Source organism: Loxodonta africana, chromosome 1 (genome assembly GCF_030014295.1).
Source record: "Loxodonta africana isolate mLoxAfr1 chromosome 1, mLoxAfr1.hap2, whole genome shotgun sequence".
In the NCBI taxonomy this organism is placed as follows: Eukaryota; Metazoa; Chordata; class Mammalia; order Proboscidea; family Elephantidae; genus Loxodonta; species Loxodonta africana.
The window spans coordinates 214,805,997-214,819,229 of record NC_087342.1 but is presented as its reverse complement, the minus strand read 5'-3'; the positions used below and the strand labels follow the sequence as shown (position 1 = coordinate 214,819,229).

The following is a 13,233-nucleotide window of genomic DNA, read 5'->3' as shown; positions in this document are numbered from 1 at the left end:
TCGTAATTTTTCTTTCTCCAAAATGTAATTATTGTAATGGATTGTAAATTAATAATACCAAACCAATAAGTAAATTCAGTTTGTTCAGTTATTTTAAAGAATCATTATCAAGATGAAACCTAAATGAAACCTTTTATTTAGCAGTGAAAATGTTCTAGTCTCTTCTTAGCTTAATCTTAAACTGCTATTCTGTGAAATTAGAGTTGAGTTTTGTTTTGGTTTTTGTTTTGCTTTTGTCTGAATAACAAAACATAAACAACCTTGGAGACTGGAGAGCATAGTAAATACTTCCTTCCCAATCTGCAGGTCTGGAAACCACTGCAATAAATAAATAACTAAAGCACAAAGTGGCCCTTCCTATTTAAACTTTAACCATTCTGTTGTATGTAATCGCTGTTCTTGAGATGAGATTCTAGAGTTCAGTAATTTTGAATCGTTCTTTATATTTGGATCTATTACCGAATATAAAGTAACTTTATAGGTGAGATAGGTAAGGGAATTGAAAGAAATATTTATAATGTTATAATTCCAATTGATATTTTTTTCAGAAATCCAAAGTTCTTGCTTTTTAAAGCAGGATAAAAATTTTTATCCAGAAAGAAAAGATGTCTGTAATATCAAACTCATATGTTTGATAAATTGAGAGTGATACTTTTATAAAGTGGAATGCATTGGTTCATAGTAATTTTTCTTCTAAATGTATTACAATTCTGAATACAAAGGACATTAATAAACACAGTTAATTATAGCAAGCCATGGGAGAAGACAGTACTATATACAATGTCCAGTTACACCTTTTTTTTTTCCTTTTTGCTTCATTTGGCCATATGCTATGTCTCAGAAGAGTGTGTATTGTGCAGTTCTCCCAGATCGTAGTGCATTTTTCCTTCATAGCTTTGCAGACTAAACCCTTTTACAAATAATGCAAATGCATGAGCTGTGGCTACACATATTAACATGGATTTACCTCAGAAAAATAATGCTAATGAAGAAAACGTGTCAAAAAATGTATACTGGTTAACACCTTATCTGTTAATTTCAGAAACACATAAATTAGATTAATGATGTATACATGTTATAAACCAAAAAACCAAACTAGTTGCCGTCAAGTCGATTTCAACTCCTGGTGACCCTGTAGGACAGAGTAGAACTGCCCCATGGGGTTTCCAAGGAGCAGCTGGTGGATTCGAACTGCCAGCCATTTGGTTAGCAGCCATAGCTCTTAACCACTGTGTCACCAGGGCTCCATACATGTAATGATTGCAATGAAAAGTATAGAATGATAACTATAATTCAGAATAGTGGTTACTCCGTTGTTGGGGGCCAAAGGGGGAATGTGTGAGGAAAGAGAGGGTTGCAGTTAACAACACCAGAGACTTTCAGATGAATTGGTATTCTTAAATTGGGTGGTGGGTATTCAGTTGTTTATTCTTGTATTCTTGTTACCATATATACATTATTTTGAATATGTGAAATATTTTATATAAGTATATGTACATACGGAAACCCTAGTGGTGTAGTGGTTAAGTACAACGGCTGCTAACCTAAAGGTCGGCAGTTCAGATCTGCCAGGCACTCCTTGGAAACTCTATGGGGCAGTTCTGTTCTGTCCTATAGGGTTGCTATGAGTCGAAATCAACTCAATGGCAATGGTTTTTTTTTTGGTTATATACATGTGTATGCATATATATATATATATATTTTTTTTTTTTTTTAAAAAAAACAAAGATTCTACCAGCCTAATAATTATTTATAAAAACCTTTGATCCCATCAAGAAATCTGGGTATTCTGTTCCTAAGAATCTGAAGAGACAGTACTCTACAATGTATTGTGGAGATTACCCAGTGATATTCTCTGACATCCTAAAAAATGGCCAAAGAATTGCCTGTATCTTAGACCTTTATGTAAAAGTATTTATGTCTTGAAACCTCAAGGAAGACTTTTTATGACACATCTTAGTGGTTTTAACTCTTTCTGACTATCTTCTTTACCAATTTCTTTGTTTTTCTGTACCTCCAGTTGCTTCATGAATACTGGATGGCCCTGAGGAATCGTGTATCTGCTGTTGATGAACTTGCAATGGCTACAGAACGACTAAGAGTACGCCATCCTAGGGAACCAAAGCCCAGTCCACCTGTTCTTCATATCATTGAACCACACGAGGTAGTTTGCAAGTAAAATAACAGGAAAAGGCACAGCACATAGATATGACAAAAATTCAAGACCTATGAAAGACATAGTTGAGTCAGGGCAGCAATCTCTTCTATAAGTATGAATTTAATCTCTACTCTTAGTTTGAGCCATATGAAACTGTTGTTTTTATGGGTCAAAAGTGGTCAAACGTGAGCAACTTCATACTTAATACATGCTTTTCACATTTACTATTTTGGTGCATTTTGTTTGTTTCTCTCCAGAGTGTGCATTCATTAACTTATTTTTGAGCACTGTGTGCCAAAACCTGCAGGTGTCCTTGGTCAGTTTTTGGACATACGTCCTACTACCCCAGCTTTGTCAGAAATAGAAAAATCTTCCTTAAGAACAATCAAAAACTCTTTTGTGGTGTTTCCTTTGCTAATAATGAGCAAGTGTTAACAACTTATCCTCTGATAAATCCCTCTTTGTATTTCAGCATTAAGAAATAACTCTACCAACCATTTCTATTCCATATTAGAAATATTATTTCCTGTACTTTTTAAATGTTTAATTGTGTGTGTTTAGCATTTTAAAATTATTTTCTTTCAACAAAGCTGAAGACTATAACCTAGAAAAACTTAGAAATGGTCCTTACATACCAGCTTGCTTAACTTTTAAAATAGGAAATCTTCGTAAGTTTTTCTGTGAATACAGATTACTCCTATTTGAATACTCCTTTTCTGTTTACTATGTTCTATTGTCAAATGGTAGGTGGGTAGGGAGATTCTTCCCTGAGTTTGGTAAAATCATCCTGTCCAAAGCAGCAAATCATTTTTTTTTTTAATCCTGTGGATATATTCATGAAAAATGGTGCACAAATAGAATCTATGTTCTTACCAGACTTCAAGTATATAGGGGAATTTCCTGTTTAAAGGAACTCTACATTAAATTTTGTCTTTTACAAGGCAGAAAGTTCTTTTGATATATGTTATATAGCATTCATTTTGCAAATTTGAATTTTCCCATATAAGTGGGTTTTCTTAAACATTATTGAGGAAAAACTGTGTGTGTTTAATAGAATTTAACTATCTTTCTGAGAAAGAATAAGGACTTTTTTGTTTTTTAGGTAGAACAAAATCGTATAAAACTACTAAATGATAAAGCCGTTGCTACATCACAACTTCAGAAAAAACTTGGGCAGCTTCTTTACCTAACTAACTTGGAGAAGGTATTGATTTACAATCATGCTACTTTTTTCCATACTGTATTATCATAAACCACTTTAGTGACTCTTTGCATTTAATCCATTAGTCCCATAATTAAGGGTACTTTTTTTTTTAATTAATCTTTTGTTTGGTTATGCTAGTTATATGGATCAGAACGCTAGCTATGTCTACATTAGCTACACAGATCACAGAGGAAGATTATGTCTATAGAAAATATAAGTTACACAGACAATGTAAAGGGTATGCATTGTATAGTAAGGAACAGTATAAACAGACTATAGTTCAAAGCTGTGGGTGAAAATTGCATTATATATACATATGCATTCATTCATACATAGATATTTTTAAATTTATTATTTGAAACTCTGAAATGTGTTTGGAAACCTACTAAATCAGAAGGCGTGGTAATGAAGGGAACTTTAGTTATTTAATGTAAATCACAACACATTTTTTGAGTTTCTACTGTGAGCAAAGTATTAAATAGGCACTGATGAATTGATGGATTATTGATGAGTACAATTCCTTTTTATTGGAAGAATTCATAGTTTGCCAGCTGGCAGAACACCTTATCAGAACAAAATGTGGCAATAGGTTTTTGGACAGGGCAAATGAAGGAAAGCAATAGGCAATACTTGGTCCTGAAAACTGGTCAAACTACATTCAAGTAAAGTTTTAAATTCTACTGATCACAAAATGAGAAATTAGGCATTCATTACAGAAAAAATAGTATGGTGGTTAAGAAGATAGACTTGGGACCAGACAGCCCACGTTTAACTCATGACTTCACTATTCTCTAGCTACGTGACTGTATTTGTTATTTAACTCTCTCTGCCCTATCTGTAAATTTAAAATAATAACAACACTCTCTCATCGGGCTATCTTCAGGATTATATGAATTAACAGGTTATTTTTCCTATAATGAACATCCAACTTTTTATTTTGTGACCAGTGAAATGTCTTAATGAGGTTAGAAAAGGTACCAAAAAGAAGCCCGTATTAATAAGAAGTTATATTATGTAAATAAATGCTGTGTCTTCCCACCTCTGTGTTCCCGTGCAGCTCGTGAACCAAGTGGACATGCAGGTGAAGGTTTCTTCACAATTATAAGAAATCTTTATTTCAAAATTCCAAATCATATTTTTAAAAATAATGTGTATTTCTTTGGAGCAAAATCTAGCCAGAAAGTAGTTTTGAGAATTTAGCTAAGCTATGTGTCATATTTTGCTTTTAATTTTAGCTTCTATAATTATAAATACGATAGTATAACAAACTATAATAAAAACTATATCCATTTTTTGTTTACCCCTTGAGTAAATATTATTTGTAAAGCAGAGGACTAATAGTAACAGATAGTATACAGATTATTGGGTCATCTAAATTATTAAGTTATTTAAATTGAGATTGCCAGCATTTACTTCTATAAATGAGTTATAAAGTATGTGGGAGGTATAAAATATAAAAATGTAACTGATATATTTTTAAATTCTTTCTTTTTTGGATAGTCTCAAGACAAAACGTCAGGAGGTATTAATCCAGAACCTTGTCCGATCTGTGCACGGCAGCTGGGAAAGCAGGTGAAGTTGTGATATACATCGCATGTGTTTATAGAACACCATTCAGCTTTCAGAAGCTTCGACATCCAATATCTTTGTATCTCTTTTTTATCATGACAATTTTACATGCAGGTATTATCTCCAGCTTAATGGTGGGACCAGAAATTAGATGACATAGTCAGTGCCACATATGTTTGAACAGGGTTTTTCCTAAGGAACATGTGAAAAAATTTTTCTAGAATGACCCTAGTAGTCTGTTGAACGTGATTATTTGATAATCGTATGGAAATATAATACATCACACGTGGATTTACTTAAGAAGGCATTACAAAGGTGTGGTTGCATAGATCTTACTTAGCACTATTAATGTCTCATAATGCCAGGTTTTATCAGTTAAAGTACAAATAACATCTTCCCTGGAGAAATGTAGATGTGATTTTTAGAAGAACATTACATCAGTTAAGTATAAATATATTTCTTTATGAATGTTAGTGTCCATGTGTTTGTAAACACCATGACACCCTATTAGTTCTCCTCTACAAGATTTCTTTTTTTTCAGCCTACTGACTGTAAGTATGAAACTAAACTCCTGCTTTGTATGATAAATCAATATATATCATTGTTGTTAGGCGCTGTCGGGTTGATTTGGGCTTACAGTGACCCAATGTGACAGACTAGAACTGCCCCCAGGGTCTCCTAGGCTGTAATCTTTATGGGAGCATATCCGCCAGATCTTTCTCCTGCAGAGCCGCTGGGTGGGTTTGAACTGCCAACCTTTCAGGTAGCAGCTGAGCAGTTAACTGTTGTGCCACCAGGGCTCCTTGTACATATAATATCAGGATTTTTATTGCTTTTCAAAATTTGAAAGGTAAACGTATTACTATTAAATTAATAAAGGTTCTTGGCTGTGGAACTGAGAGTGGAAAGTTAAATGTGTGAGTTGCATGTTCTGACTAGTGGTAATCAGGAAGGCATTGCCTGTTAGTTTTCAAGATTTGTGGAGAAGATGAGATTTCAGAAGATACTTTTTTTGGTAACAGATTTTACAAGGATAGATATTATATGGGAAACTGAGCAGAGGGATGGTAATGTGCAAATAATGGTGACTTCTGACAGATGTCCTTGGGATGAAAATGGAAAAGGTTATGTGGAGTAGTGTCTTTTTATGATGAGATTCATGCCTCTGAACTGTCTCAGAAATTTTATTTAATTTTTACCTTAAGCATTTAGCGTTTTAAAGCTCTTTCACATACATTATTTCATTTAATTCTTCTACACCTAGGAGACATACATTATTTCATTTAATTCTTCTATACCCACGAGACTATATTAGATTATAGTAAGTATAACAAACCTGCTTTTCTAACTATCCACACCCACCTCTAGGGGTCTAGATTCTTTCCTTTTGTCTTCCCACCTCTCTTCCTTCCCTCTAATTTAGGGAGTCTGTCTGAGGCACGTTGTATTACTGCCTAATGTCTTTTCTTCTGTTTGGGCTGTTCAGTCAACTTCCTGTCACTCTTGATATTTTGGTGCCAGTGCCAACTGTCTCTTTGGTTTCTCTTCCATTGTAAATGTAAGTGGACCTGTCTTGCTGTTCACCTTGTCCATTCTGAGCGCCTCTGAGCCACAAACATCCTCTTAAGTAGAGGAAGTGCCCTTCATCCCCAGTGGCACCAGAGGCACAGGAGGTACAGAATAGTGCTGCTTTGTGTCATACAAAAATGCTAGTAAGACACTGCTTTAATTTTAACACAGCCTCTATTGCTGGGGACTCTAGCTTGGGAGCAGAGTTGCAGCCAGAGAACAATATTAACAGGATCACACTAAAATACAACATAACCCTTCCTCCTTCTCAATGATTGTTGTAAAATCAGGTATATATACCTCAAGCTTCTCTTCCTTTAGTGTGAGTTCTTTTCCAAGAGGCTTCTTAAAAAGAACCTCAGGTGGGTCCAGCCACACACCGTCTTTTCATACAAGTCCATGGATGTGCACATCCTAGAAAAAACACAGCTTTGGGGTTAAGACCCTTATAACTCATAACAGTGCTCAGTTTTTATTGTTGTTTGTTTTACCACATAAAAAAGAGTTAAATAATTTGCATAAGATGACGTAGCTTATAGAACTGACCCCCGTGCTAAATTTATGCTCTTCTATTCTACCCCCACCCTCCACAATTCCCAAAGAGGGGAAGTTTCCTCTATAGGATGCTCCAAAGGTCCAGAGAGGATTATTTTACTTTACCTGAAATAGGACACAGGGATTGTCAGGCACAATGTTTGTTTTGTTTAATTTATTGGGCTTTAAGTGACAGTTTTCAAATCATGTCAGTCTTTCATACAAAAACTTACACCTTGCTATCTACTCCTAGCTGCTCTCCCCCTAATGAGACAACATACTCCTCCTCTCCACCCTGTATTCCCCATGTCCATTCAACCAGCTCCTGTCCCCCTCTTCCTTCTCATCTCCCCTCCAAACAGGAGCTGACCACATGGTCTCGTGTCTACTTGAGCCAAGAAGCTCACTCCTCACCAGTATCATTTTCTGTCTTACAGCCCAGTCCAATCCCTGTTTGAAGAGTTGGCTTCAGGAATGGTTTCAGTCTTGGGCTAACAGACCGTCCGGGGACCATGACCTCCAGGGTCCCTCTCATCTCAATCAGATCATTAAGTCTGGTCTTTTTAGGAGAATTTGAGGTCTGCATCCCACTGTTCCCCTGCTCCATCTGGGATTTTCTGTCGTGTGCCCTGTCAGGGCAGTCATCAGTGGTAGCCGGGTACCATCTAGTTGTTCTGGTCTCAGGGTGATGGAGTCTCTGGTTTATGTGGCCCTTTCTTTCTCTCGGGCTCATGTTTACGTTGTATCTTTGGTGTTCTTCATTCTCCTTTGCTCCAGGTGGGTTGAGGCCAATTGATGCATCTTAGATGGCTGCTTGCTGGCATTTAAGACCTTAGATGCCCCTAACCAAAGTGGGATGCGGAACGTTTTCCTAATACATTTCGTTATGACCGTTGACCTAGATGTCCCCTGAAGCCATGGTTCCCCTCTTTGACTGTATTCAGGAAATTTCTTTGCTTTTGGTTTAGACAGGTTAGGCACAATCATTTTTGTTTATTTGTTTTTGTTTTGTTTTTTTATCTAGAACCACTTTTTAAATGTATCTGATATATTTCATATGCTTTAACATGCAAAAATGTAAATCAGCTTGAGAAATTAAATAGAATATGTTGAGTACTATTACCTACATGATATCTCCAAATTAGAGTTGCTCTCATCCCATCTACTAGATTTGCCGTTAGAATGTTGAAGGAATAATTTGCATTTTTCTAAAGTACTGTAGTAAGAACACCAACTTATTACAGAATGATCGTATCTGACAGGTATGCTCATTATTAGGCTGAGCACAACTAAAGACCATGAAAGTTAACTCTTTTGGAATCTATAAAAAGAACTTGGCTTATATGATTTAAAGAATATTAATGTCGTGAAATATTTAGGAAGTAAAATTGTCACTCTCTTCTCCCTTTCTTACTGTATTTACAGATGGGAAAGCATCTTTGATAGCGTCTCACTGAGGCTTGTTCTCTTGTTTTCTTTTCCAGTGGGCAGTACTGACCTGTGGGCACTGTTTCTGTAATGAATGCATTTCTATTATTATCGAACAGTACAGTGTAGGGTCCCACAGAAGCTCCATCAAGTGTGCCATCTGCCGCCAGACCACATCTCATAAAGAAATCTCATATGTCTTCACCTCAGAGAAAGCAAACCAGGAAGAGGACATCCCTGTGAAGGTAAAGTAGGTCAAGAACATGGTGGAGCATAGTTTTAGCAATATAATAGAGATCAGTATCTGGTAAATGGGGGCACTAAAGTCAGAAAAGGATGGGTGAATATGTACAAACTGCTGTCATCCATAGTTTAGTTAGACTGCCTGAAAGCCTCAGCTTGACCATCTACTTTTTTATTAGTGGGAGGAGCAAAAGAATGCTTTTTCCAAACATAGCACTGACTGTGCCCACTGTAGCAAAAAAGCAACATCTTAGAATTCCGGTTCCTTATTATCATCTGTGGAAGCCCTGGTGGTGTAGTAGTTAAGTGCTACGGTTGCTAAGCGAAAGGTTAACGGTTTGAATCCACCAGGCGCTCCTTGGAAACTCTGTGGGGCAGTTCTTCTCTGTCCTATAGGGTCGCTATGAGTCGGAATCGACTCAACGGCAGTGGGTTTATTATCATCTATAGTATTTCTATCCACTGCAAATAGATAGAGCTCTGGTTAAATTAGAAATGTATTTTTAAAAAGCTTTTCTTCATTCTTTTAGTCAGTCCTGGCTATCAGAAAATAAGGATGTGCCCAACCAAGTTGAAGGAAAGAATAGATGGGTTACTGAAGTTAGGGAAGCCTGTTGCAAGGAGGCAGTGAGCTTTTAAGTTGCACGAACTGATATTTTGGGGTACAGCCAAAAGCTGGCCTTATTTTCTTCAATTGATCCCTTGCTTCATTCAGAGTCTTAAGAAAATTAGTATAACCTGAGATCCAAACAGAATCTATAATTGGACTTTCTGCCTAAAGGATATTTATTTAATGAAAAGCCTTTACTAGAGTTTTTTGTTGTTTGTTTACCTTAAGCGTGCTGTTTTTGGGGTTTTTTTTTTTCCCTCTAACCAAACTCAGACAAAGGATAGATTAGTATATAACTGTGGTAGGAACATGGGCCTCAAAGGAGTAGTTTAGGGAATGGTGAGGCTAGCTCTTAAGCAAGAGGGTGTAGAATCTTCTTAATTTTTTTCACCTTTGGAATCTTTATTACCGTCTTCACACTTATTTTTAAGGATTGTATTTTGTGAGTAGAATCAACTACAAGTTGAAACTTACTGCTAGAAGTTAAGCAGTTCTTATGTTGCCTCCACAAAAAAAATAAAAACTATAGTTGAAGAATATTTACTTACTGTTTTCCCCCACTGTTATTTGAGTAAAACCTGAAAACATCAGTTGTATTGCTATTTGATATGTTGGAATATGTAGAATCCCGAAGTTGAAATGAACTTTCATGCATTCATTCATTCCACACATATTTATTAGTTAACACCCTATGTTCTAGGCAGTGTTGGGCCTCATAGACATGACGTAACTTACGAGTAAAACAGACATGGCTGCTGTCCCTGTGGATTTTACAGGGTTTGATAGTGGGGGGAGGAGGGAGCTAAAAGCACAGACATTAAACAAATAATGAATGTATTACTGTTGCAATAAGCACAACAGAAGAAACTCAAGCCTGGCTTCTCTGAGGGAATGACAGTAAAGCAGGTATCTAAAGGATGAATGGATTAGCCAAGCTGGGGAGAAGGTGGGAGTGATCTAGTGGGGAAGAGTGCCCCAGAGAGAAAAAAGTACAGTATGGGTAAAGACCTGAGCCAAGAAAGAATTCAAATGGAACTGAGTGGCTGCAGTGTAGAAAGCAAGAGGAAGAATGGAATGGAATGAAATGACTCTGGAGATCTAATAGGGGCCAGATGTTGAAGGGCCATGTGAAGATTTAACAGCTTTATATTTAGATAAGCAGAAAGCCATTAAACATTATAAGCAGGAAAGTATCATGATTGGATTTGGATTTATATATAAAAAAAAACCCTCTTGCTCTCTGTACTTTCTGTACAATTTTTCTGTAAACCTAAAACTGCTAAAAAGTAAAGTATTTAAAAAAAGGATTCCTCTTGCTACAGTATGGGAAATAGAAAATAGATTAGCAGAAAGAGAAAAGAATAAATTTGGAGAGCTTGAAGTTTGTGATGATGGCTTTGATTAGGTTGGTGGCAGTGGAGATGGAGAGAAGTGAGTAAATCTAAGAGATATTTGGAGTGAAATTGATTAGTAAGATAGAATGTCAGAGGGATTGGTAGAGAAGCAGATTTCATAGATGACCTACAGGTTTCTAATGTGAAAACCCAGGTGGATAATGGTACTATTACTAATATAAGGAATTTTGAAAGAGGAGTACATTTAGACATATTTGAGGTGCATAAAACACTCAAGAAGAGCTATCCAGCAAACAGATGGTTATATGGAGCTCCAAGATCCAGAGTCAATGGTCTAAATGGTCTTTGAAGCCATGGGAGTGAAATGAAATTACCTAGGGAAGGATATATAGAGGGAAGAGAAGCTAGCTTCAGATCAAGTCCTGCAGAACTCCAAAACTTTTTAAAGGTTGAATAAAGAGGGAAAAGCTAGAAAGGAGAATGAGAAGCAACAACCAGAGACATAGGTAATCCAGGAGAGTATGATGTCAACAGAGGCCTCAGGAAGACTCTGATTTAATAAGAAGGCAATGGCCAGTTGTATTCAGTGATGCTGAAGGTGGGTCAGCTACAGTGAGGACTGTATATGGCTAATGGGGTCATTGATGACTTCAGAAGGAGCTGTTCAGTGGAAGTGTAGAGACAGAAAGCAGATTGGAAGAGACTGAGGAATGAACAGGAAGTGAATAAGTAGAAAGAGAAAATGCGCAACTACTATCATAAATTTAGCTGTAAAGTAGAAGATCTAGAGTTACAACCTGAAGAATGTATGAAGTACAGGAATACCTTGTATTTTTTTGTTTGTTGTTTCTAAGGTAAAAGATCCTTGAGCATGTTTGATCTTCTGTAAAGAAGGATAAAGTAAAGATACAGGAGGGAGAAGGGATATCCTGTAATATGAATTTTTTAAAAAGATGGAGAGAGTAGACAGAGAAAAAGTAGAGGTCTCACTGAAATCAGAGAACAGCTGTAGGTTGGGGTACAGAGCAGATAAGCTATAAGGGTAGGTGTCCTTATCAGGGAATTGTTGTGTTGTATGTGGTTGAGTCAATTGTAACTCATAGTCATTTCAGAGAAGGCAGGTATTAAGTACTCCAGATGTGACTGTAGAGTGGGTGGTCCAAGTTGGGTGGAGAGAGAGTGCTAGAAGATGAAGAAACTGTGAGGCTTGGATGTTGGATGGATTGTCCACATATATAATATCTTGAGTTGAGGTAGAGTTAAAGACTGTGAATTAGACACCAAAGTCCTTTAGCAAATGAAGGGTAGCATTCAGTATGTGATAGCAAAGGCTAGTGGTAGGGGTTAACTGGACTCCATGAGGCTCAAAAGAAGCAATGAGGCTCAAAAAAATGGCAGTTTTTACAAAAATGATAAATAATGATCTGCACTGGGGACCTTAGAGGATACTACGCACAAGGAGGATGAGAGAATAAACATCTTCCATTCAGGAGAGCTACTGAGAAAATGGTATACTCCAAGGACAGCCAGGTTCCAATTAAAAAGCAAGGAATGGAGAGCAAAATTTTGCAGAAGGTAAAAAATACTATGAAAGAGTTTGTTGATCGTAAGGCACAAGTCCCAGGGGCCACCACCTAAGGGTTCAGGAGTAGAAGGAGAAAAATGGGAGGATGAATAAGCAGGAAGGAACTGCATGGGAATAACAGAATGGGCGAGGATAAGTGATGAGAGGATCACAACCTAAGAGGTTCCTGGCCTATCTTCCTAGCAGATGCCAAGGAGTTGCTGAGTGGAGGCAGGTGACTCATGGTGCAATCTGGTGACCAGCCCTGAGGCCTTCATGTGATGGTTATACTTTACCCACCACACAAAGAACTGCTGTCCTTCCCGAGGCCCCTCACTGTCTTTCTGCCCCCTCCTTTGGGTTCTCTCTCCCTTTTCTTCTCATTAAGATCGTCCTTCTTATCTCTTTTTTCTTTCTCTTCTATCTCTTCCTTTGGCCCCAGGCATCCCAAGGGCCACAGATGGCATCCTTGGCTGAGAAGAGGCTGCTGACCCTTAGATGAGAGCATTCATCATAGTACAAGGAGCCAGGCTAAGAAAGAACTGCTGTGTCAGGCTCCATGCAGTGAGGTTTAGGAAGTGATTGCTCTGGCTACCAGTAAACATCACAGCCTGGAGGAAGCCGAGTCATTGTGCCCATCAGACCCAAACACCTGTTCATTTTATGGCAGCTTCCCTACACACTCGGGGTAGAGATCAGGGCAGTTACATTTGCTGTCATGTTGGGACAGGGATATCAGTGTTCAAATACTGTTTATTGTGTTCTTCCTGTCTTTTCATGGGTATTGATGAACAAATGAATCGATTGAAACATCTGATAAAAAGTATTATAACGTTACAGAATTTACTGACATTAATAATTTCCTGTTTGTCATAGTGCATGTATACTTGTGTTTCCTTTTTATTAAACACGTGACTGAATATCATACCTATTAGGCAAGCAAGTTTTATCCCTCCTCCATGTTCTCACATTGCTTCTTGTTGCATTTACTTTGCTTCT

At 37.2% G+C, this 13,233-nt stretch overlaps 1 protein-coding gene across 5 annotated transcripts in view; it reads left to right on the top strand.

Moving 5' to 3' along the window:
- The window catches only part of SHPRH (SNF2 histone linker PHD RING helicase), a 102,720-nt gene that overhangs the window by 61,797 nt on the left and 27,690 nt on the right, over positions 1 to 13,233 (top strand). For all 5 annotated transcript variants that reach the window (XM_064291874.1, XM_003403884.4, XM_023550835.2 and 2 more), the window contains 4 exons: positions 2,021 to 2,164; positions 3,261 to 3,362; positions 4,863 to 4,934; positions 8,519 to 8,707. In XM_064291874.1, the coding sequence (XP_064147944.1) occupies positions 2,021 to 2,164; positions 3,261 to 3,362; positions 4,863 to 4,934; positions 8,519 to 8,707 (507 nt within the window). The remainder of the gene's footprint in view (positions 1 to 2,020; positions 2,165 to 3,260; positions 3,363 to 4,862; positions 4,935 to 8,518; positions 8,708 to 13,233) is intronic.